The following is a 23083-nucleotide window of genomic DNA, read 5'->3' on the forward strand; positions in this document are numbered from 1 at the left end:
AAATTCACAAAAATATGGGTATCCGTTGTCCCTAGGATCTCAAAGTTATTTATTTTTTTATCATTTTAAGCAACATCACTTTAGCAATTAGGCCCGGACACACAGTCACTGGGAACGGAACTTATATTTAGAGTCTATGAAGAAACTGAACCGCGGACCAAATTTAGACTAACGCCATAACAATGCGCATGCGTCTCCGGGAGTCCGCAAGGGTTTCCGGGAAGCCAGCCAATCATATTTCCGACGCAAACTCAGTGGCGGCATTTTTCAACTAGATGAACAGGCTGCAGTCCCGCCCTCACGTTCCACTGTTTTGTGCGAAGGTAACCGATGGGGATCCGAATGGTGGCAGTTGAGCTGTTGGAACTGCTAGCGTCTGAGAGAAGCCTTTGGTGGTCTCATCCTAATGAGCGGACGGCAAAGAACGCTTTTCCAGACGTGGGGCTCAAGCATTTCTCGATCCGCTGGAGCTCCGGGTTGCAACTCTGGACCTGAGCGGCCTCAGAGCCCTGGCGTCTCCAGGGCACATTTTCCTCCAGCTGCAGAGGCTGCCGAGGCTCAGCCGGAGTCGGACGATGATGTATTGCTGGTTGCAGTGTATGAGGCAGAGCGGCAGCTGAGTTTAGAGAATGGCGGTTTCTGCACTTCAGCGGGCTCCCTGTGGATTTACCCTACTAATTGCCCAGTGCGGGATTACCAGCTGCACATGGCCCGGACCTCTCTGTTCTGCAACACGCTGGTGTGTCTGCCTACTGGGCTGGGAAAGACCTTTATTGCCGCTGTGGTCATGTACAATTTCTACCGGTGGTTCCCTTCCGGCAAGGTGGTCTTTATGGCCCCCACAAAACCTTTAGTGACGCAGCAGATCGAGGCTTGCTACCGAGTGATGGGTATTCCGCAGTCCCACATGGCTGAAATGACAGGTATCTTAGGAAATGGGCTCGTTTAAAATTAAGAGCGGGGTGTTCGGGAAAGCATGCATTCTGGTGGAGATTGAGCTAAAAGAATTCCTGAATAGTCCCCGGATCACAGTATCCGTATTTTACATCCTCTCCCTTAAAGCATTATCTTCTTGTAGCAAGTCTGGCCCTCACAAAAAGGGTTGCTTTCCTCAATTTTCAGAGACTCTCCGTAATTTGTCGGAGCATTTTGAAGCGATTTGTGTGTATACCCCGTCCGAAGTGAACGAACAGGAGGTTTTCTTTCTTCCCCAGAAAGATCTCCCAGTTGAAGAATTTGCTTTTCTCCAGATATTATGCCATTTTGTAGGAGTTCTCTAAAGACAGTCTAGTTGTGTCTCAGCATTGACATTTGGATCACAACAGAGCTTTAAAATGTAACATTTCAGTGATTTGTTAAATTGTTGTCTGAAGGCACATTACCAAAGCAGGACTGCATTCTGAAATTAGGCCAGATTATTTATAGATATTTTAAAGATAACAGCCCTGGTATTTAGAATATAGGATGTCACTTTTGTTTACAGGATCTACTCAAGCTATCACCAGGAAGGAAATATGGCGCAATAAGAGAGTACTTTTTCTTACACCTCAAGTCATGGTAAATGATCTTTCTAGAGGAGCTTGTCCTGCTGCTGAAATAAAGTGTCTAGTTATTGATGAAGCTCATAAAGCTCTTGGAAACTATGCTTATTGCCAGGTAATATTTCGTTTAAAAGTATTTTGTACTGTGAACATATTGTTAAAGAGTGTTTTGGTGAATACTTATGAATGATGGAAGTTATTGATTGTGTTATCATTATGAAAAAACCACATTATTTCAACGAAGGAAATACTTCATTCAAATCAGTGTCTGTCTCTTTTTTTTTTAAATCCCTAACACCATTAGTGTCAGGTGTAGATGATGAAAGCCTGGTCATGGTTGAGGCAGTGATTTAAAATAGGGTATGGGTGGAATTTTGGAACAAAGATAATAATCCAAAGATTGGTAGCGGATATGCCGTGTCATTCCTTGGCAGTTAGGTAAAATCATACTTAACTGTCAAGAGTTGTTACCAAGATTGAATGACATAATGTATGCAACATACCCAACGCAGTGCCTTCTAGTTACGTACTACATAAATATAAATTAGAAAGGTGAAGAGGTGGGATATGGCTGGAGAGATACTTAAAAGTCCAGGTCATGAAGGCATTTGTATATTATGCTTAGCAGTTTGAATGCTCTTTGTAGGACATAGGGGATATAGGTGGTGGAGCCTCATTTAAAAATGTTTACCTGGGGTGATACTTAAGATTTAAAAGAGATTAGAAGAGTAGAGGGCTAAAGGCAGGGTGTACAGTGAGGGGGAGGAAGTATTTAGGATGACTCCCAGATTTCTGACTTAAGAGACTGTGAGGATGTTGGTGCTCCTAGTCAAAATGGAGAGTTCTGGAGGCACAGAAGATTTGGGGTGTTGTGGAAAGATAATGAGTGTAGCTTTAGATTGTTGAGTTTGAAGTGTCCATGAGGAATCTAGCTATAGGTACCCAGTGGGCAGTGAGGGATAGAAGTATGAATCTCAATGGAGAGTTCTGAGCTGGAGATACAGATTTGGAAATCATCAACATATAGGTGGTACATAGGTAAAACTATAAGCTGGTGATATCAGGGAAGGGGTATAGAATAAGAATAGAAGGAAAAGTTGATTTTATTTAGTGCAAAGAGGTGAATTTTACTGCCAGTTTGTGAATTTATAGTTTCCCTGATTAAGGAACTTAAGTTTAAGTTAAGTTTATTGTATTATATCTCTGTGTTATCTTCTGGAGAATTGTTACCTTTCTTAGAATTGATTTTAGGCAAGAAATGGATGTATATACTTTTTATATCTTTCCAAGTTAAATTAATACCCAGTGTGTTAAGGTTTCTGCTTGAGTGGGGCATTTAAAAAATTTTATTTTAATTCTGTGAATTTACTTTGTAGATTTATCTTATACGTAGGAACTTTAACTCACTTATTTTTTAAAAAAAATTCTAGCATTGGGTCTTTTTTTTTTTTTAAGTAGGCTCCACATTGGGTGTAGAGCCCAATGTGGGCCTTGAACTCACCACCCTGAGATCAAGACCTGGGCTGAGATCAAGAGTCAGGCACTCAACTGACTTGAGCCACCAAGGCACCACAGTTTTTTTTTTTTTTTTTAATTACAAGGCTTATGCTTTTATGGAGTACAGTGGAGACATGCACTGATTTCATTGATATCCAGACAGCCCTGAGTGCTTATGGTGCCTTGACTATTATAGATGTAGATTCCAACAGGCACACCAACTCCATGAAGAATGTAGCTTCCTGGGTTACAAACACAGCACCATTTCATCTTCTACAAAATGAAAGAGAATCCCACTTGCATAAAAGTAACGTATTAGGGTTTGTCTTGCATCAGTTTAATTAGAACAATTCAGTGTTAAGTATAATGTTCTATCTTAATATATATTCTATATCATGTTAAAAAGAAACTCCATAAATAATATTTTTTGAGATTAGTCAAGAGTCAGTGTGAGTCTCACTGAATTCATCCTTTACATGGTTTAAAATAGCAGTTTTTAGGGATACCTGGGTGGCTCAGTCGGTTAAGCGTCTGCCTTCGGCTCAGGTCATGATCCTGGGGTCCTGGGATCGAGTCCCGCATCAGGCTCCCTGCTCTGCGGGGAGCCTGCTTCTCCCTCTGCCTCTGCTTCTCTCTCTCTCTGTCTCTCATGAATAAATAAATAAAATCTTAAAAAAAAAAAAAAAATAGCAGTTTTTAGGTAATCTGGTTTTACTGTTTCCTATATCTAATGCAGAACTATAAGATATTGAGAGCTATTCCTGCAATTCCGTTTACTTAGGGGTCCTTTTTCCTTGTATTGGGGCCTCATGTGAAGGATCATATGGGAATCTGGTGGAATATCCAATATTAATGATACCAGACATGGGTGTTGAATTCATATTGCAACATCTAGAATGATGCTTTGGTGCCACTGAGAAAATGTGTTAGAATTTAAAAGGAAAGTTGGATTTTTATTTTTTTTTTATTTTTTTTTTTTTAAAGATTTTATTTATTTATTTGAGACAGAGAGAATGAGAGAGAGAGAGCACATGAGAGGGGGGAGGGTCAGAGGGAGAAGCAGGCTCCCTGCCGAGCAGGGAGCCCGATGCGGGACTCGATCCAGGGTCTCCAGGATCATGACCTGAGCCGAAGGCAGTCGCTTAACCAACTGAGCCACCCAGGCGCCCGGAAAGTTGGATTTTTAAAATCTTTTCCTTAAACAATTTTTTTTTTCCATTTCAAATCTAATTTCATACCAGTATTTTTTTTTTTTTCTATTCTTATGTTATGATTTATCTTCATCTGGTAGGTGTGCATATGGGTATAGCTGTAAGGCTAAACTATGGACCAAACAACAGAGAGTAGACTCTCTTCTATCTGTCCTTGAATTAACTGAGTCTTTTGATTTGCCTCTATATTAGGCCTTGGCATTGTGGCTTTATGTATAGAAGAAACCCTAAGGTATTTTTGATTGGTGTAAAGTAAAAACCTGAATTATTTGCTCTTCAGATAATGTGACTCATGATAGTTCCCTCCCTTACTCTGAATAAGAAATAATGATAATGGAACATATATAATAGCTTGTTTAACAGAATCATTGTTGTTTTTGTATTGGATAGATGAAATTAAATAACTTTTTTTTCTTTTTTAAGGTTGTAAGAGAACTAGTCAAATATACAAATCACTTTAGAATTTTGGCTCTTAGTGCCACACCAGGTAGTGATATAAAGGTAAGTAAAATGTCTTTCCATTTCTTAACATTTAAGAAAATAAGAGCTTTTGTATGGGCCCAGATCAGTTTGTCATTTTGGTATTTATTTATTTTATTTATTTTATTTTTTAAGATTTTATTTATTTGAGAGAGAGAATGAGATAGAGAGAGAGAGAGAGCATGAGGGGGGAGGGTCGGAGGGAGAAGCAGACTCCCTGCTGAGCAGGGAACCTGATGCGGACTCGATCCCGGGACTCCAGGATCATGACCTGAGCCGAAGGCAGTTGCTTAACCAACTGAGCCACTCAGGGGCCCCTGTCATTCTAGTATTTATTTTGACATCAAGACTACAACATTTCTTACACATGCCTATGTTTTCTTCTATGGTTGGAGATTTTCTACATTGGTAGTTTTTATTTTTTTAATTAAAAAAAATTTTTTTTCACTAGTAGTTTTTTTTTTAAGATTTTATTTATTTATTTGACAGAGAGAGACACAGCGAGACACAGCAAGAGAGGGAACACAAGCAGGGGGAGTGGGAAAGGGAGAAGCAGGCTTCCCGCAGAGCAGGGAGCCCGATGCGAGGCTCGATCCCAGGACACTGGGATCATGACCTGAGCCAAAGGCAGACGCTTAATGACGAAACCACCCAGGCGCCCTTCACTGTAGTTTTTAGATGTCAGTATGCATAAGTAGTTTGTTAAAAGTAGTAAATTTTTAAGTAGTATAAGTGTTATTTATTTATTTTTAAAGATTTTATTTAATTATTTATTAAAGAGAAGAGAGCAAGCAGGCGCGCACACACAAAGTGGGGGAGGGGCAGAGGGAGAGGGAGAAGCAGGCTCCCTGCTGAGCAAGGAGCCCAATGTGGGGCTAGATTCCGGGACCTTGAGATCATGACTTGAACTGAAGGCAGACACTTAATCGACTGAGCCACCCAGGTGCCCTAGTATAAGTGTTTTTTAAATTGTTTAAATTTTCAGGTTTTTTTTTTTCTAAGCTTTATTTTGAACTAAGACTTCCAGAAAATTTGCAAAAATTGCAATCTCTATCTCTCCTTTGCTCAGCTTCCCCTAGCGTTAACATATAACCATAGTAAAATTATCAAAACCAGGAAATTAACATTGGCATAGTACTAGTAACGAATCTGTAGACCTGAGTTGAATTTTGTCAGTTTTCCCACCCCTATCCTTTTCAGCTCCAGGGTCTGGTCCAGGATCTCACTTGCATTTAGTTGTCATGTTTTAGTCCTTCCTATCTGTGATAGTTTCTCAGTCTTTTCTTGTTTTCCATGACCTTGATGCTTTTAAGAGCAAATGCCAGTTATTTTGTAGAATATTCCTTAGTTTGGGTTTGTCTGATATTTTCTTTTTCTTTTTTTTAAGATTTTATTTATTTATTTGAGAGAGAGAATGAGATAGAGAGAGAAAGCATAAGAGTGGGGAGGGTCAGAGGGCGAAGCAGGCTCCCCGCTGAGCAGGGAGCCCGATGCGGGACTCAATCCCGGGACTCCAGGATCATGACCTGAGCCGAAGGCAGTGGCTTAACCATCTGAGCCACCCAGGCGCCCCTGTCTGATATTTTCTCATGATTGGAGTGAGGTTATGCATTTTTGGCAAGAATACTCCAGAAGTGATGCTGTATCTTTCTCAGTGCATGGTAGCAGAGACTACATGATGCGGATTTGTCTTACTGCCGTTGCTATTAATCTTGACTTCGTTAAGGTGATTTCTTCCCAGTTTCCGCATTTTAAAATTACTGTTTTCCCCTTTGTAATTAGTAAGTATATTGCAGGGGATCTACTCTGAGATTATGTAACTATTTTAGCATCCAATGATGGTTCTTGCTTACAACTGTTATTTCTGTGGTGTTTGCCTAATCATTGTTTCCTTCCTCTCATTTCTTTTACATTTGTTAAAGTGAATTCTTTTGTAATGAAGAGCTGTTTCTTCTCTCCCATTTATTAATTTAATTCTTTGTATCAATATGGACTAATGGATCTTTGTTTTTTTCTATGGGCTACAATCCAGTGCTATCATTATTAATTTTGTTGCTCAGATTGTTCCAGCTTTGGCCTTTGGGATCTTCTTTAAGATGGTGCATTTTTTTTCCTTTTGAATACTTTCTATTTTGCATCACAAGGTATTTATGCTCATTTAGTATTTTTCATGTCCAGCCATGGAATCAGCCATTCCTCCAGGGAGCTCTGGTTTCCTTTATTAAAAGATAGTAAAAATTCAGGTTTGAGCCCCATCTCATTACACTCTAATTTTAGTAGCTCTGAATCATCTTCTGTATTGCGTTTTGAAGACTTTCTATGGTAGGTTTCAATTCTGTCAAGTTGTAAGACTTTTTTCCTTCTGTCCATAGCCTTTATATTTTTCAGAAATTTCTATGCTGTCTCTGATCTTAGTTCAATCACTTTAAACATGCTTGATTGTTTTTAGTCACCTTTTAAGTCTTTGCTGAAATGTTGCCCCTTCAAGAAGTTTTACTCTAAACTATCAAAAGGTAGCACTCCCTGTCTTGTGATTTTCTTTTTTGTGTGTGATTTTCTTCTTAATATTAATCATAATCTGTCATTTTACTTATACATGTATTTGTTGTCTTTTTGCCCCATGAAAATAGTAGCTATATGAATATAGAGATTATGTCTATCTTGGTCAAAGCTCTATTACCAACTCAATACCTGGCATGTGGGAGTCATTCAAATATTTATTGAACGAATGATTAAAAATAGTAACATCTTACTCAGTTTTATAAAATGGGCATAATTCTACTCCAGATTATGTGGACCCTCAGTAGCTATAGTTAGGATTAGGATATATTAGGAAGCCTACCAGATGTTGGGAATACAAAGGTGATTAAGATGTGATTCCTTTTGTATTTTTTATTTGAAATTACATTTAGTTTGTTTGGGGCGCCTGGCTGGCTCAGTCAGTAGAGCATGTGACTCTTGATCTCAGAGTCATGAGTTCAGGGTCCACGTTGGGGGTAGAGATTGCTTTACATAAATAAATAGGAAATTATATTTAGTTTCTTTTCTTTTTTTTAAAGATTTTATTTATTTATTTGTCAGAGAGAGAAAGAGACAGAGAGCACAAGCAGGGGGAGCGGCAGGCAGGCAGAGGGAGAAGCAGGCTCCCTGCTGAGCAAGGAGCCTGATGCGGGACTGAATCCCAGGACCCTGGGAATCACGACCTGAGCTGAAGGCAGATGCTTAACTGACTGAGCCACCCAGGTGTCCCTGTTTAGTTTGTTTTTTGAAAGCTCATGAGACTTTTCTAGCTTTAAAAAAAAGCCCTTAATTTCTGGACACTTTCAGGACTCCCTCCCCCTTTGTTCATTTGTTCTTTCTTTTAACTCTTTTTTTTAAATTAAGATTTTATTTATTTATTTGAGATAGAGCATAAGCAGGGGGAGCGGCAGAGGGAGAAGGAGAAGCAGGCTCCCTGCTGAGCCAGGAGCCCAATGTGGGGCTCGATCCCAGAACCCTGGGATCATGACCTGAGCTGAAGGCAGATGCTTAACTGAGCCACCCAGGTGTCCCAAGGGAGAGAGTCTTAAGCAGACTCCGAGCACTAAGCATGAAGCCCAACACCAGGCTTGATATCATGACCCTGAGATCATGACCTGAGCTGAAATCAAAGGTTGGACACTTAACCAACTCAGCCACTCAGGCACCCCAGTGATTTCACAATTCTGTACATTACTCAGTGCTCATCACAACAAGTGTAGTCACCATTTGTCACTATACAACATTATTACAGCATTATTAACTACATTCCCTGTGCTGTACTTTTCATTTCTGTGACTTCTTTTATAACTGGAAGTTTGTACTTCTTAATTCCCTTCACTTATTTTGCCCATCTCCCCACCCAACTCCTCTCTGGCAACCACCAGTTTTCTGTATTTAAAGAGTCTGTTTTGTTTTTTAAATTTCACATATAAGTGAAATCATATGGCATTTGTTTTTCTCTGACTTATTTCATTTAGCATAATACCCTCTAGGTCCATCCATGTTGTCATGAATGACATTTCATTTTTTTATTGCTCAGTAATAGTCCATTAAATTCTTATTTATTTATTGACACTTGGGTGGCTTTCATATCTTGGCTATTGTAAATAATGCTGCAATAGGTCTTTCACCTCTTTGGTTACATTTATTTCTAGGTATTTTATTCTTTTGGGTGCAGTTGTAAATTGAGTTTTCTTCATTTCTCTCTTTTTAAGATCTTAAGATTTTATTTGTCAGAGAGAAAGAGTGTGCATGAGAAAGAGAGAGAAAGAAAGAGCACAAGCATGGGGAGTGACAGGCAGAGGGAGAAGCAGGCTCCCTGCTGTGCAAAGAGCCCAAAATGGGACTTGATCCCAGGAGCCTGGGATCATGAACTGAGCCGAAGGCAGACGCTTAACTGACTGAGCCACCCAGGCACCCCGTTCATTTCTCTTTCTCCTACTTTGTTATCAGTGTATAGAAATGCAACAGATTTCTGTATATTAATTTTGTATCATGCAACTTTATTGAATCGATTTATTCTAAGTGTTTTGGTGGAGTATTTAGGGTTCTTTCTTTGAACTCTTGATCAGTACAGGAGTTTGATGGTAGAGTACTTCTTTATACCAACAGGTTATATGTTTTTGCTCCAGTTACCCAATTTCATAATAAATTTTTTTTATAAGCTTTGGGTGAAGGAAATTTAGAAGTATGTCCACCAATATATTCATATCATCTATATTGATTTAAATGGAAAATATTCCACTAATTTATCAATAATTGATTTAGTATAGTATATGCCCTATACCCTCAATTTCTTAACAAGCCAATTTGTAAAGTATTCCTAAGACGCATTTGTGTCCTTTACTAGTAACAAGACTTCTGTTCTTCCCACAAAAAAAATCACTGGAAAAAAAGTGTTTGCCAGGGAACCGGGAAATTTGGGTTGTTGTTCTGGCTCTAAAATTGACTATTATATAATGTTTTGGGGATTTAGTTTGCTAACCCAAAACTTCTGTTTTGCCTGAGTCTTCATAAAATGTAGATGGAAGGAGTGAGTATGTCACTACCACTGAAAAGTGCAAAATATGTTTGAGAAACTTGTTGGACGTTTACTAATACTCTTATTTCTTGGATGCTTGGCTGGAAGTGCTGCATGAAAGAAAAATGTTTCAAAGCCTTATCTTCCTCTTATACTACTTCTGATGTAACTTATAGTTTTTAAAAAAAAGAAGTTTAATGATATGAATTCTAAATTTTACCACTATATTATTTTTGTTGGTAACCTAAGCTTAAAAATTTAACATGTAATGTAGTTATAATCATACTTGATTTTCCATAGGCTGTTCAACAGGTTATTACTAACCTACGAATTGGGCAGATAGAACTTCGTTCTGAAGATTCTCCGGATATTCTGCCATACTCTCATGAAAGGCGAGTTGAAAAGCTAGTTGTTCCCCTAGGTGAAGAACTTGCAGCCATCCAAAAGGCATATATCCAGGTAAGCCATTTTTATTACTGTTCAGAGTTTTGATAAGTGAACTGATAATGTCTTTATTTTATTTTGTAGAATCTGGCTGTGAGAATATATAGTTAGATCATTTTATATAATTAGTATGTTGAAACAGTTCTTTGAAATTAAAATTTTTGGAATGAGTACCATGTTTTATTTGTTAGTTACTGTTAAAGAGGCAATACAAAATGATGGACCATTTCTAAAGCCAGTAACAGCCTTATTTTTAAAGAACACCTATTAATTGCAGTATAAAACACACATATAAATTGCAAAGTGTACAAGACCTAAGTGTATATAGCTTAGTGAATTTTCACATAGGGAACACACTTATAAGACATGTCCAGATTTAACCAGAAGTTTCTTTGTAAGAAAATATATTTTCAGTATTTTCCTCCTGGATCCCTTATACAGCAGTGATTCTCAACTGGAGGCAGTTTTGCCCACCTGGTGACATTTGGCAATGTCTTGACACATTTTTGGTTGTCATAACTGGAGGGGGTAGAGAGTAGAGTTGCTGCTAGAATCTAATGTGTAGAGGCTAAGAATGCTGCTTAACATTCTGTAATGAACAAGAATAGTCTCCCAACATCAAAGGATTATCTGGGCCAAATGTCAGTATTGTAGCTATTGAGAAATTGCTTAGCCAGTTATCAATTTTAATGGGAAAAATTTGAGGTAACACACTTTTTCTATAGTTCATAATTAGTGTCATGCTAGGAGAACATCTTGTTCTCCTTTCTTCATTGTTGCAGATTAAAGATGCCTGCAAATTCTTTGACACTCCTCCGATGGAGAGATAAGATGCACTTCCTTTTCCCTCTAATCTAGACTGGCTCTGTGACTGACTTTGACCAACAGAATGTGATAAACCTCGAGTAAGCCATGATGAACCTCAGCTAAGCTGTGTTCAGCAGAAAGGAGGAACTGGTAGATAGCTAGAATTGAGGGTGTAGACATATGGCTCCAGTTGAGGTATTACACTTAACATTCAGCCATTCAAGGCTCCAGACATCAAAGAACAGAGAATAGCTGTCCCTGCAGTGTCCTGACAGAATTCTTTTTTATTTTTAACATTTTATTTTGCAGTAGTTTTAGACTTTCAGGAAATATGCACAAATAGTATAGAGAGGTCCAGTGGGGAGATACTTTGAGACTACTCAAATGTCCTGTTTCTCAGCATATTTTGCTCTCTAATTTTAGCATGCAGTGATTGTTCTTGCCTGCTACAGTTACTTCTGTTAAGTTTACCTAATCATGGTTTCTCCTTTCTCTCAATTCTTTTATGTTTGTCAATTAGAATGAAGACCTGTTTCTTCCTTTGATTTATTTATTAATTCAATTCTTTGTATCAGTATAGACTAATAGATATTTTTTTTCCTATCTGCTACAATCTAGTACTGATATTAGTATGAATTTTGTTGCTCAGATTGCTCCAACTTTGGCCATTTAGAGTTCCTTGTGTCCTTTAGACATGTACTGTTTTTGGTTTTTTTTTTTTTTTTTTAACACTTCTTAACTTTCTGGCCTCACAAGATATTTTGTGCTCATTTAGTATTTCTCGTGTCCCAGCCATGGAATCAACCATTTCTCCAAGGAATCCTTGTTACTTTTATGGAAGAATGGTATTTTGAAACAAAATCTGTGTATTAGGCGTGCACATTGTTAATGTGGTATCTTGGCCTGAGCTCTCAGTGACCTGCTTGAATTCTTACCAGAAGAATTAGAATTATGAGCAAGTAAAATGGTTGTTGTTTGATTTATGATGTTTTCAAGTACTTTGTTATATAAGAATAGATAACCAAAATATTTATCTATCATTTAACCTTTAATAAGTCTTTCTTAAAGAAAAGTTCTATAGGAATATGCTTTGTTTTCAAATTATTTGTAACAAAATTCTAAGCATTGTTAATTTAAGATATGGCAAATTATTTCCGGTAATCATTTCCTTTTTGATTAAAAAAATTGTTTTATTTGAATATAGATGGCAGCTTTGCGCAGTGGCAGTATCGTAGCCAATGAGGTTTATCCGAGGCGCGATTATTGCTAATTGAATATAGTTGGCACACAATGTTAACAGTAGTTTCGGGGTACAGCATAGTGATTTGACAAGTTTATATGTTATGCTATCTCACCGCAAGTGTAGCTACCGTCTGTCACCATACAACATTACCATTTCATTGATTATACTCCTTATGCTGTGCCTTTTATTCCCATGACTTACTCATTCCCTAACTAGAAGCCTCTATCTCCCACTCCCCTTCACCTATTTTGCCCATTTTCTCAACCTCCTCCCCTCTGGCAACCATTACTTTGACTCTGTATTTATAAGACTGATTCTGTTTTTTGTTTGCTTGTTTATTTATTTGGTTTTTTTTTTAGATTCCACATATGAGTAAAATCCTATGGTATTTGTCTTTCTCTGTCTCACTTATTTCACTTATCTTAATACCCTCTAGGTCTATCCATGTTGTCGCAAATGGCATGATTTCGTCCCTTTTTGGACTATGTAATATTCCATTGTGTATATGTATCTCTATACACCTACCACATTTTCCTTATCCATTTGTCTACTGATGGATACTTGGGTTGCTTCCATATCTTGGCTCTTGTAAATAATGCTGCAATAAACATAAGGGTGCATGTATCTTTTAAAATTAGTGTTTTCATTTCCTTTGGGTAAATACACAGTAGTGGAATTATTGGGTCATATGGTAGTTCTACTCTTAATTTTTTGAGGAGCCTCCATACTGTTTTCCACAGTGGCTGTACCAATTTACATTCCCCTGTATAAGGGTTCTTTTTCTCCACATTCTCACCAACACTTGTTATTTCTCATCTTTTTGATTTTAGCCATTCTGACAGGTGTGAGGTGATATCTCATTGTGGTTTTGATTTGCATTTCCCTGATGACGAGTGATGCTGAGCATCTTTTCTTGTCTGTTGGCCATCTGTATATTGTCTTTGGAAAAATGTCTACTCGGGTCCTCTGCTCATTATTTATTTATTTATTTTATTTTTTAAAAGATTTTATTTATTTACTAGAGAGCGTGCTCACAAGTGAGGGGAGGGACAGATGGAGAGGGAGAAGCTGACTCCCCGCTGAGCAGGGAACCTGACATGGGACTCCATCCCAGGACCCTGGGATCATGACCCGAGCCAAAGGCAGCTGCTTAACCACCTGAGCCACCCAGGCACCCCTCTGCTCATTTTTTAAATCAGATCTTTTTTTGGTGTTGAATTGTATAAGTTCTTTATATATTTTGGATATTAACCCCTTATCGGATATATCATTTGCGGGATATATCATTTGCAAATATCTTCTCTAATTCAGTAGGTTGGCTTTTCATTTTGTCAATTGTTTCCTTTGTAATGCAGAGCTTTTTATTTTTTAATTTATTTTATTTATTTAATTAATTTTTTAAGTAAACTCTTCGCCCAACTTGTAGCTTGAACTCATGACCCCAAGATCAAGAGTCACATGCTCGGGGCACCTGGGTGGCTCAGTTGGTTAAGCGACTGCCTTTGGCTCAGGTCATGATCCTGGAGTCCCAGGATCGAGTGCCGCATCTGGCTCCCTGCTCGGCAGGGAGTCTGCTTCTCCCTCTGACCCTCCTCCCTCTCATGCTCTCTGTCTCTCATTCTCTCTCTCTCAAATAAATAAATAAAAAATCTTTAAAAAAAAAAAAAAAAGAGTCACATGCTCTATGGACTGAGCCAGCCAGGCATCTCCAGGCTTTTTATTTTGATATGATAATCATCTCCTTAATACTAATACATTTTGTCATGATTAAAATCATTCCATTTATAAGGATGTAAAAATTATAATTTGTATAAACCCATATAATAGGCATTTCATTTTGTGGATGCTTTTGGAGTACTTCTATAGGTAATATGATCAGGAAAGCTGGAAGGGAAGAAAAATAAAACTCTACTAAAATAACCCTATTTTAAGAAATAGAATTAGGCAAAAATTTAAACAGTTAATTACATATTGCTGTACTAGGTCTTCATCTCTAGGTCTCTGTTTTCCTTCACTGTGCCATCAAGCTCATCCCGCATCAGGACCTTTTGTCTGCTATTTCCTCTGCCTGATATACTCTGTCCTCAGAACTTGTCATCATTCAGATGTCAACTCAAATATTACCTCTCTAGAGAGACCATCTTTGTTTACCTTACTTAATAGTGACCCCACTTCCCTCCAAAACTCCATAGCATTACTGTTACTGTGTTTTAGGTTCTTACATTCATTTATTGAAATAGAAACTCTCTTTGTTCACGCCTTATTCTTTGCTTCCCTTCATTGGATGTAAACTTTATGAAAGTAGCAACTTCATTTGTCTCAGCTACAAGTTCCCAGCCTTTGGAACAATGCTTGACATATACTAGATGCTTAATAAATATTTCTTGAAAGAATGAATCAACAAATCAAACTGAATGTACTCAAGACATTTTGATTTAGTCAGCAAGACTACAAATATTTACCTATATGCCAGACTTTGTTCTTCATATTGAAGATGCAACAGTGAGAAATCAAAGGCTCTTCATTCCTTGTGCTTAGATTATAGTGTGTGTAGGTTGGGGGGGGAGGGGAATTAAGAAATACACAGATAAACACATATGTTCTTAAATTATAGTTGGATCCAATACTTGCTTGTCCTGACTCTCATATGGATATTACCTGGGGATAAATGTTAAGTACTTTTAAGTTTTGTTGTTATTGTGTGTGTTTACTTAAAAAATTATTTTAAGACAAACTTTAATATATAATTTCCGTTTTAATATGTGAGAAAATGATTGAAAAAGGACTTTAAGCTTAAACTAAATTTCACTGAAATTTGCAGGTTTTGGAGGTATTTGCCAGTTCTTTGATTCAGAGGAATGTTTTGATGAGAAGGGATATCCCCAATCTAACAAAATACCAGATAATTTTGGCAAGAGATCAATTTAGGAAAAACCCATCTCCAAATATTGTGGTAGGTATTTTTAAATTAATTTTGGAGGGAGGTTAAATTTTTATTTAGACCCAAGATAAATATAAATAATGATTGATTTTTGGTATATATTAGCTTATCAAGAATTTAGATATGTAATAAAAAAAAGTAAAAAAATAAAAATAAATTTTAAATTAAAAAAGAATTTAGATATGATTTATATAGTTTATAAAAAGCATGACAAAAGTCTAGCAAAAATATACTTTAATGCTTTGAATTAAGATAATTTTATCTTTTAACTTTTAATAAAGACTTGGTATTTTAGTTCATTCCTATCAAAGTGCCATGAAGAGGTAGAATAGAACTAACTTTTAGACCTAGAGCGTTTAGTCTTAACTCTTGATACCAGAGGTTGGAGGAAGCATCATAGTAAGCTGCTTATTTCTAATCTTCCTAGGAAAAAAAATAGGTGGATAGGAACATACCCATCAAGCTAGGTCCAAAGTCAGAAGAGATGCTCACAAGCAAAAAAGCACTGAGTCATTCTTTGAACTGAGAGGGAATGCATTTGCAAAAGAACAGAGGCAACTGAATGAAGGTATGAAGGAGTCAGTGAACAAGCCAACATGGCTGAGATAAAAGATTAAGGAAGTCAGATATGATAGTTAATGTAGGTTATGAACACATAAGAATAGCTTTAAATGTTACACCAAGAAATGTAGACTTTATCTTGTAGTATCTAGGGAACCACTAAGGGAGCCTTTTCTGTAGAATTACAGTATAAAATTTAGTATATTATACTAAACTTTAATAGAATGTTTTAATTTCTCGTAAGCATTAAAGGTTCATTGAAATTTTAGGTAGTAAATCTAAACCTCTTGAACCTGATCTTACTGATGAGAGTTTTTTTATGTAATTGGTGTGCCATTTTAGGGCATTTATTACTACCCTGCAAACATTTAAAATGAGTATTACTGATTTTGAATGCTACTAAAGATGTAAGGTAGAGAATAATAGTCTTTATCTTGAATAAAGGAAAATAATTAAAACTTATTCTCAGTGGTCTCTTTTAAAAATTATCCTATCATATAGTTATACCTGCTGTATGCTCTCATAAAAGGAATATGTGTTTCACTTTTCCTTGAGAGTAGTGGTTAAAAGCACAAGGACCCTGAGCCAAATTTCATGGGTTCAAATACTGGGTCTACAGCTCCCTCATGTATAAAATGGGCATAACCACAGAACCTACCTCCCAGGTGTTGGGATTAAACGAGTTTGTGTAAGTAATGTGCTTCGAACAGCGTCTGGTCCTAGGACAGTGTCAGATGTTATTATGGCATGTATAGTTGGTGTTAAATGTTAGTGTTAAACTGTCTGATTAAATTTTGTTCTGGTGCCAGTAACGTTTATGAGGATAGGCCATTATGTGACTTATTTTCCGTTGTATCCCAAATACCTGTCTCTGTGCTTGATATGTAGTAGGTACTTGTTAAATAGTTTTGAAAGAACAAATGAATATATATACTGCTAATAATTTACCTAGAAAGAGAAACAGTATATGATAAATATTTCTCTCCATCACTTATTCTCTTTAAAATGTAAGTTTTGTATTGAATTAAAGAAAAAAATAAAATTAAAAAGGGACAGATTTTATATGGAAAATACACTGGCACTATGTCCTATGACATTGAATAGGTGGACCTTCAATAGAGTGGTAAGTTTCACACAGAACATGTATCTTTATTTCTTCCTCTGGTTAAATTCAATATGTGCTTGTTTTTCTAGGGAATACAACAAGGCATAATTGAGGGAGAGTTTGCTATTTGTATTAGTTTATATCATGGTTATGAATTATTGCAGCAAATGGGAATGAGATCATTATATTTCTTCCTTTGTGGAATTATGGATGGAACTAAAGGTAAATTATATGAAATTATTTAAAGGAATAATGACATGTTATTATTTTGGTTAAACATGTATTGAACAGTTTGGGTTACTTAAAAATGGTTTCTTTTAACAAGCAATAAAATAGGGGTGCCCAGTTGACTCAGTCAGTAGAGGGTGTAGCTCTTGATCTTGGGTTCATGAGGTTGAGCCCTCCTTTGGGCCTAGAGATTAGTTAAAAAAACAAAAACAGAACAACAACAAAAACAACAAGAGCAGTTAAATAGTTATGTAACAAATGATTATGCTTTTTTGTTTTTGATAAATTGGTGATAAAAAGCAAGCCATTCATTAATACAAATGTGAATGTGGAACTGGAAATAGTTGCTGGCTTTCATGTTTAAATTAGAAAAATTTGTATTCATTGCTAAAGTTTAATTTCTTTTTAATAAATAATAGGTTTGATTAATTTTGCTATTACATTGCTAATTTGGAAAATCTTTTCCTAATATCTGAAGGAATGACTCGAGCAAAAAATGAACTTAGCCGAAATGAGGACTTCATGAAACTTTATAATCATCTAGAGTACATGTTTGCACATACACGTGGTACTTCAGCAAATGGCTTTTCTACTACCCAAAAAGGTCTGGTTTTTCTTTTAAAATTTTATATTTCTCTTTATCAGGTAGATTTTGAAATTTTGCTCCACTAATCCACGTGTCTATCTATAATTACTTATTTCTATAGCAACAGGTCTGTTAAATGCTTAAAGATTTTATTCTTTAAGTTAGGATAAATATATATTCCAAGTTTATAAACTTTAAGTATATAATAGATGTTAGTAGTAGTTGTTACTGTTAGTGAAAATTCTCAGAACTACCAAAAACTGATTTATAGCTTAACTAAATCATATTTTTCACTTCTACTTTGCTGCTGATTTCATTTGGATTCTCTTTTAGAATGAAATTATAAAAAAAAATTCAAGGGTGCCTGGGTGGCTTAGTCTTTTGAGCGTCTGACTCTTAATTTCGGCTCAAGTCATGATCTCAGTGTTGTGGGATTGAGCCCCACATTGGGCTTCACACTCAATGGGGAATCTGCTGAAGATTCTCTCTCTCCCTCTCCCCCTCCACCCCTAAAATAAATAAATAAATCTTTAAAGAAAAATTCAAGGTTCATTTTATAGTAGGGCTTATGTGCTACACAGATGCTACTTACTATTTAAATAAATAGAAAAAAAGTTAACAAATCTATTTTGAAGATTTTATTTCTTTGAGAGAGAGAGAGTGTGAGCATGAGTTGGGGGAGAGGCAAAGGGAGAAGCAGACTCCCTGCTGAGCAGAGAGCCAGATGAAGGGCTTGATCTCAGGACCCTGAGATCATGACCTGAGCTGAAGGAAGATGCTTAACTGACTGAGCCACCCAGGTGCCCCAACAAATCTATTTTGAAAAGGATAATTAAAATACATTAATGTAATTGAATGGAAAATATATAACAATTTTTTGGTGTTTTTGTTTTTGTTGCAGGAGTTAAAGATAAAAAATTTTTCTATAGTCATCCAAAGTTAAAGAAATTAGAAGAAGTTGTAGTTGAACACTTCAAGTCATGGAATAGTAAGTCATGTTTGTAGCTTCAAGGCGAAACAAAGCTACTGAAAGAGCTAAAACTCTGACTCATTAGTTTGTGCTCACACTTTATGGAGAAGATGGGCTTTTAATTACTCTGGATAATAAACCTAAAAAAAAAAAAGCTTTAAGAAATTTTGGGAGAGTGGGATGAGGGACATGGTGGGAATGCTAAGAATAAGGTATTCTATGAAAAAGAAAAATAAGTCTGGGGCAGTAGAAGGCAAGCAGACAGTAAAGCAATATACAGTATAATGGTGGGGAAAAGTAAAGCAGGTAAGGAGATAGTCATGGAGGAGTGCTGTTTTATATAGGGTGTTAGAAAAAGCCTGTCTCTAGGGTGATGTTTGAGCTGTTACCTGATGGAAGTGAGGGAGCAAGCCTTGTAGATTTTTGGGGGATGATCATACCAGGCAGAAAGAATAGTAGATTCAAAGTCCCTAAGGCAATGGGGTGTTTGATATGATTAAGAATCAGTAAACAAACCAATGCCGCTGGAGTAGTGTAATGAGGGTAAGAGTGGTTTAGGCGAAGATTGAAGAGGTGGCCAGGGACCAGATCATATATGGCTTGTAGGCCAAGTCAAGACTTCGGTTTTTATTCTATAAATGTTTATGCTTTGTGAAACCATTATAGGGACATTTAGAGCAGTAGAGTGATGTGATCTGACTTACATTTTTAAAAGATCACTCTGGTAGCTTTTGTCGAGTATAAACATTAGCCATTTAGGAGACTATTGTCATAGTTTAAGAAGATTACAGATGATGGTGGCTTGTACCAAGAAAAGTAGTAGTGGAGGTGCTAAGTGATTATAGATTCTAGATATATTTTGAATTTGGAGCCAACAGTATTTGCTGATAGATTAGACATAGGATATGAGGGAAAAAAGGAATCCTGAGTGTGTGTGTGTGTATGTTTTGAATAATTATATAAGCAAAGAAAAAATTAAGAACAGCATACAGAAGAAAGAGCAAACACATTTAGATGCTTTTGAGATACCTAGTGGAACTGTGTAAGCATCAAATAAGTGAATCTGGATCTCAGAAGAATGGTCTGGGCTTTTTTTTTTTTTAAGTCAGGGAGAGAGAGTGAGCACAAGCATGGGGAGTGGCAGGCAGAGGGAGAAGCAGGCTTCTCTCTGAGCAAGGAGCCCAATGTGGGACTTGATCCCAGGACCTTAGGATCACGACCTGAGCAAAAGGCAGCCGCTTAACCGGCTGAGCCACCCAGGTGTCCCCGGGCTATTTTTAATCTCTTAACATATATATGAATAAATTTTGGAATTACAGCATAAAGGGTCATATTTAAAGTTTCAGGAATGGTTATGATCCCATTACCAGGAATACAATTTAGAGACGAGAGGACCCAGAATGTAGCCCTGAAGAATACTAACATTTAAAGTTTAGAGGAGGGGTGCCTGGTTTTCTCAGTTGGTCAGCATGCGACCCTTGATCTCGGGGCTGTGAGTTTGAGCCCCACATTGGGTGTAGGGGTTACTTAAAAATAAAAAAAATTTTAAAAAAAGATAGGAAAAAAGCCACAAAAGAGGTTGAGAAAGAGACTGGACAAGTGAACGGCAGAGAAGTTGAGGGAAGAGACTATTTCAGTAGGAAGGTGTGGACTGTGTTAGATGCTGCTGAGAGGTGTGGTAAAATGAACTAAAAAGTGAGCATTGATTTGGCAATATGGAATTTATTGAGACTTTGGTAGGGGACCTTCAGTAGACTGAAGGTAGAAAGGCAGGCTGTAGCCGGTTGAAGGTGATAGGCTTTGCATTGAAAGTAGCAGTTGGTCAGGAGTTGGTCAGATGTAGAGGCTTGATAATTCAAAGGAGGTTTATCTAGAATAATTTTCTTTGCAACAGCTTTTGCTTTTTCCTTAGGTATTGTGAATTAACTTTACATGTGTTAAGTCATTTAATTTGTAGGGTTGTTATGAAGACTAAATGAGTTAATATGTAAAATGCTTGGGGTGCCTGGGTGGCTCAGTCGGTTAAGCGTCTGCCTTCGGCTCAGGTCATGATCCCAGGGTTCTAGGATCGAGCCCCACATAGGGCTCCGTGCTCAGCAGTGAGTCTGTTTCTCCCTCTCCCTCTCTGCCTGCTTGTTCTCTCTCTCTCTCTCTCAAATAAATAAATAAAATCTTAAAAAAAAAATCAACTTAAAAAAATAAAATGCTTAGTGCAGGGGCGCCTAAGTCACTCAGTCATTAAGCGTCTGCCTTCGGCTCAGGTCATGATGCCAGGGTCCTGGGATCGAGCCCTGCATCGGGCTCCCTGCTCAGCGGGAAGCCTGCTTCTCCCTCTTCCACTCCCCCTGCTTGTGTTCCCTCTCTCGCTATATCTCTCTCTGTCAAATAAATAAATAAGATATTAAAAATAAATAAATAAAATGCTTAGTGCAGTCCCTGGCATGCACATAGAGATTAATATAATAGAAATCACAGGAAAGCTTAAAAAGAAAAGAAAACATACAAAAAACCCATACAACCTTCAATTATTAACCAATTGGTGTGTGCAATTATTAACCAATTGCTATGTGCAAGTCTGTATACTTTATATTCCATTCATTTTAGATATGAAGAAATTAAAGCTTAAAGGGATTAACTAACATGGTTACACATCACCCAGAGAGTTAAGTGGCCCACCCTCAAAGATCATGTTCTTGTGTATTCTGCCTCCCAAGCACAGAGACCTTGAGATTAGCTTTGTGATTGACTATATAGGATGTATTCTATAGTTATCCTTGGAGAACTTGAAAGTATCATAGATTTGGGGACAGAATCCCATGGCCTGGATTGAGAGAGTGCTTTTTTTTTTTTTTAAGATTTTATTTATTTGTTTAACAGACACAGCGAGAGAGGGAACATAAGCAGCGGGAATGGGAGAGGGAGAAGCAGGCTTCCCACGGAGCAGGGAGCCCAATGCAGGGCTCGATCCCAGGACCCTGAGATCATGACTTGAGCTGAAGGCAGACGCTTAACGACTGAGCCACCCAGGCACCCCGAGAGAGTGCTTTTAGTGGACAAAAAGAAAAGGAAATATTTATGAATTCAGTGGGAGCGCTACAGTTCTGTGATTCTGACTTAGAAGGTAAAGGGGAATAACTGGCATCAGGAATGAATGGAAGGACTGGTTAAAAGTGTTTCAGGTAATTTTTTGCTTGATTTGTTTAGGATTTTATTATGACAGCCAATGAGAGGTAGGGAGCCAAGAATAGTAAAATTACTAGAGAAGGTAGGAGGAAAACCAGCAAAGGTTTAAGATGTCTTAAATTACTTTTTTGAAAGAAATTCATTAGTATATAGTTTCAGGGTTGTCTTGAAATAGTTCTTGGGTATATGCTTTAAAAAAAAGTTCTAATTAAAGTATTTTTTTATTATATAGCGCAAAACACTTCTGAAAAGAAATGTGATGAGACCAGAGTTATGATCTTCTCTTCATTTCGAGACAGTGTTCAAGAAATTGCAGAAATGCTTTTACAGCATCAGCCACTTATTAGAGTGATGACTTTTGTTGGCCATGCCTCAGGGAAAAGCATGAAGGGATTTACCCAGAAGGAGCAATTGGAGGTAATTACTTTTGGAGATGATGAACACTAAAATAAAATTGATTAGCTTTGTACTTATGCCTCTTTTGTTTGAACTCATTGGTAAATCAGCTACTTCTTAAAAATAATTTAATAGTAGACATGTAAATAAACATAGCATATTTTTGAAAGATCAAAAAAGTGTTTTTTGTGGTTTTGAGACTTTTTTTTAAATAAGGTAATGTATAGTGGTTAAGCAGAAGGGCTCTGAAATCATACTACATAGGTTGGAATCCTGGCCCTACCACTTAACAAGTTTCTTTACTTCTTGTGCCTCAGTTTTCCTTATCTGTAGACATAGTTCTTGGAGTTGTGAGCATTGAATGAAATCATACTATAGAGCCTTCAGTAAATGTTTACTTTTATTTGTTTTAAGTTTTGTTAGTTATATATTCTAAAGAAATAATGAGCTTATTTTTTCTGTTATTTAAAAATCTTAATTTAGGGCGCCTGGGTGGCTCAGTTGGTTAAGCGACTGCCTTTGGCTCAGGTCATGATCCCGGAGTCCTAGGATCGAGTCCCGCATCGGGCTCCCTTCTCGGCAGGGCGTCTGCTTCTCCCTCTCAACCTACCCCCTCTTGTGTTCTCTCTCTCTCTCTGTCTCAAAAAAAAAAAAAATCTTTAAAAATCTTAATTTAAAAATAAGTTTGCCTGAGTGGCTCAGTTGGTTAAGCGTCCAACTCTTTTTTTTTTTTTTTTTTTTTTTAACGATTTTATTTATTTATTTGAGAGAGAGAATGAGAGACAGAGAGCATGAGAGGGAGGAGGGTCAGAGGGAGAAGCAGACTCCCCGCTGAGCAGGGAGCCCGAT

At 37.1% G+C, this 23083-nt stretch overlaps 1 protein-coding gene and 1 pseudogene across 2 annotated transcripts in view; both read left to right on the forward strand.

Annotated features, from left to right (window-relative positions):
* The first annotated feature begins 218 nt into the window (after positions 1-218).
* Positions 219-23083, forward strand: part of FANCM (FA complementation group M) — a 67060-nt gene continuing 44195 nt past the window's right edge. Inside the window, exons 1-9 of one of the 2 annotated variants that reach the window (XM_032405025.1) lie at positions 219-923; positions 1484-1656; positions 4673-4750; positions 10071-10229; positions 15086-15217; positions 16961-17093; positions 17578-17703; positions 18587-18673; positions 22071-22255. In XM_032405025.1, the coding sequence (XP_032260916.1) occupies positions 407-923; positions 1484-1656; positions 4673-4750; positions 10071-10229; positions 15086-15217; positions 16961-17093; positions 17578-17703; positions 18587-18673; positions 22071-22255 (1590 nt within the window). In that variant the 5' untranslated portion in view covers positions 219-406. The remainder of the gene's footprint in view (positions 924-1483; positions 1657-4672; positions 4751-10070; positions 10230-15085; positions 15218-16960; positions 17094-17577; positions 17704-18586; positions 18674-22070; positions 22256-23083) is intronic. The other variant, XM_032405026.1, reaches the window with a different exon arrangement.
* LOC116633457 lies at positions 12231-12388 on the forward strand (annotated as a pseudogene).

Source organism: Phoca vitulina, unplaced genomic scaffold (genome assembly GCF_004348235.1).
Source record: "Phoca vitulina isolate PV1807 unplaced genomic scaffold, GSC_HSeal_1.0 scaffold7, whole genome shotgun sequence".
Taxonomy (NCBI): domain Eukaryota; kingdom Metazoa; phylum Chordata; class Mammalia; order Carnivora; family Phocidae; genus Phoca; species Phoca vitulina.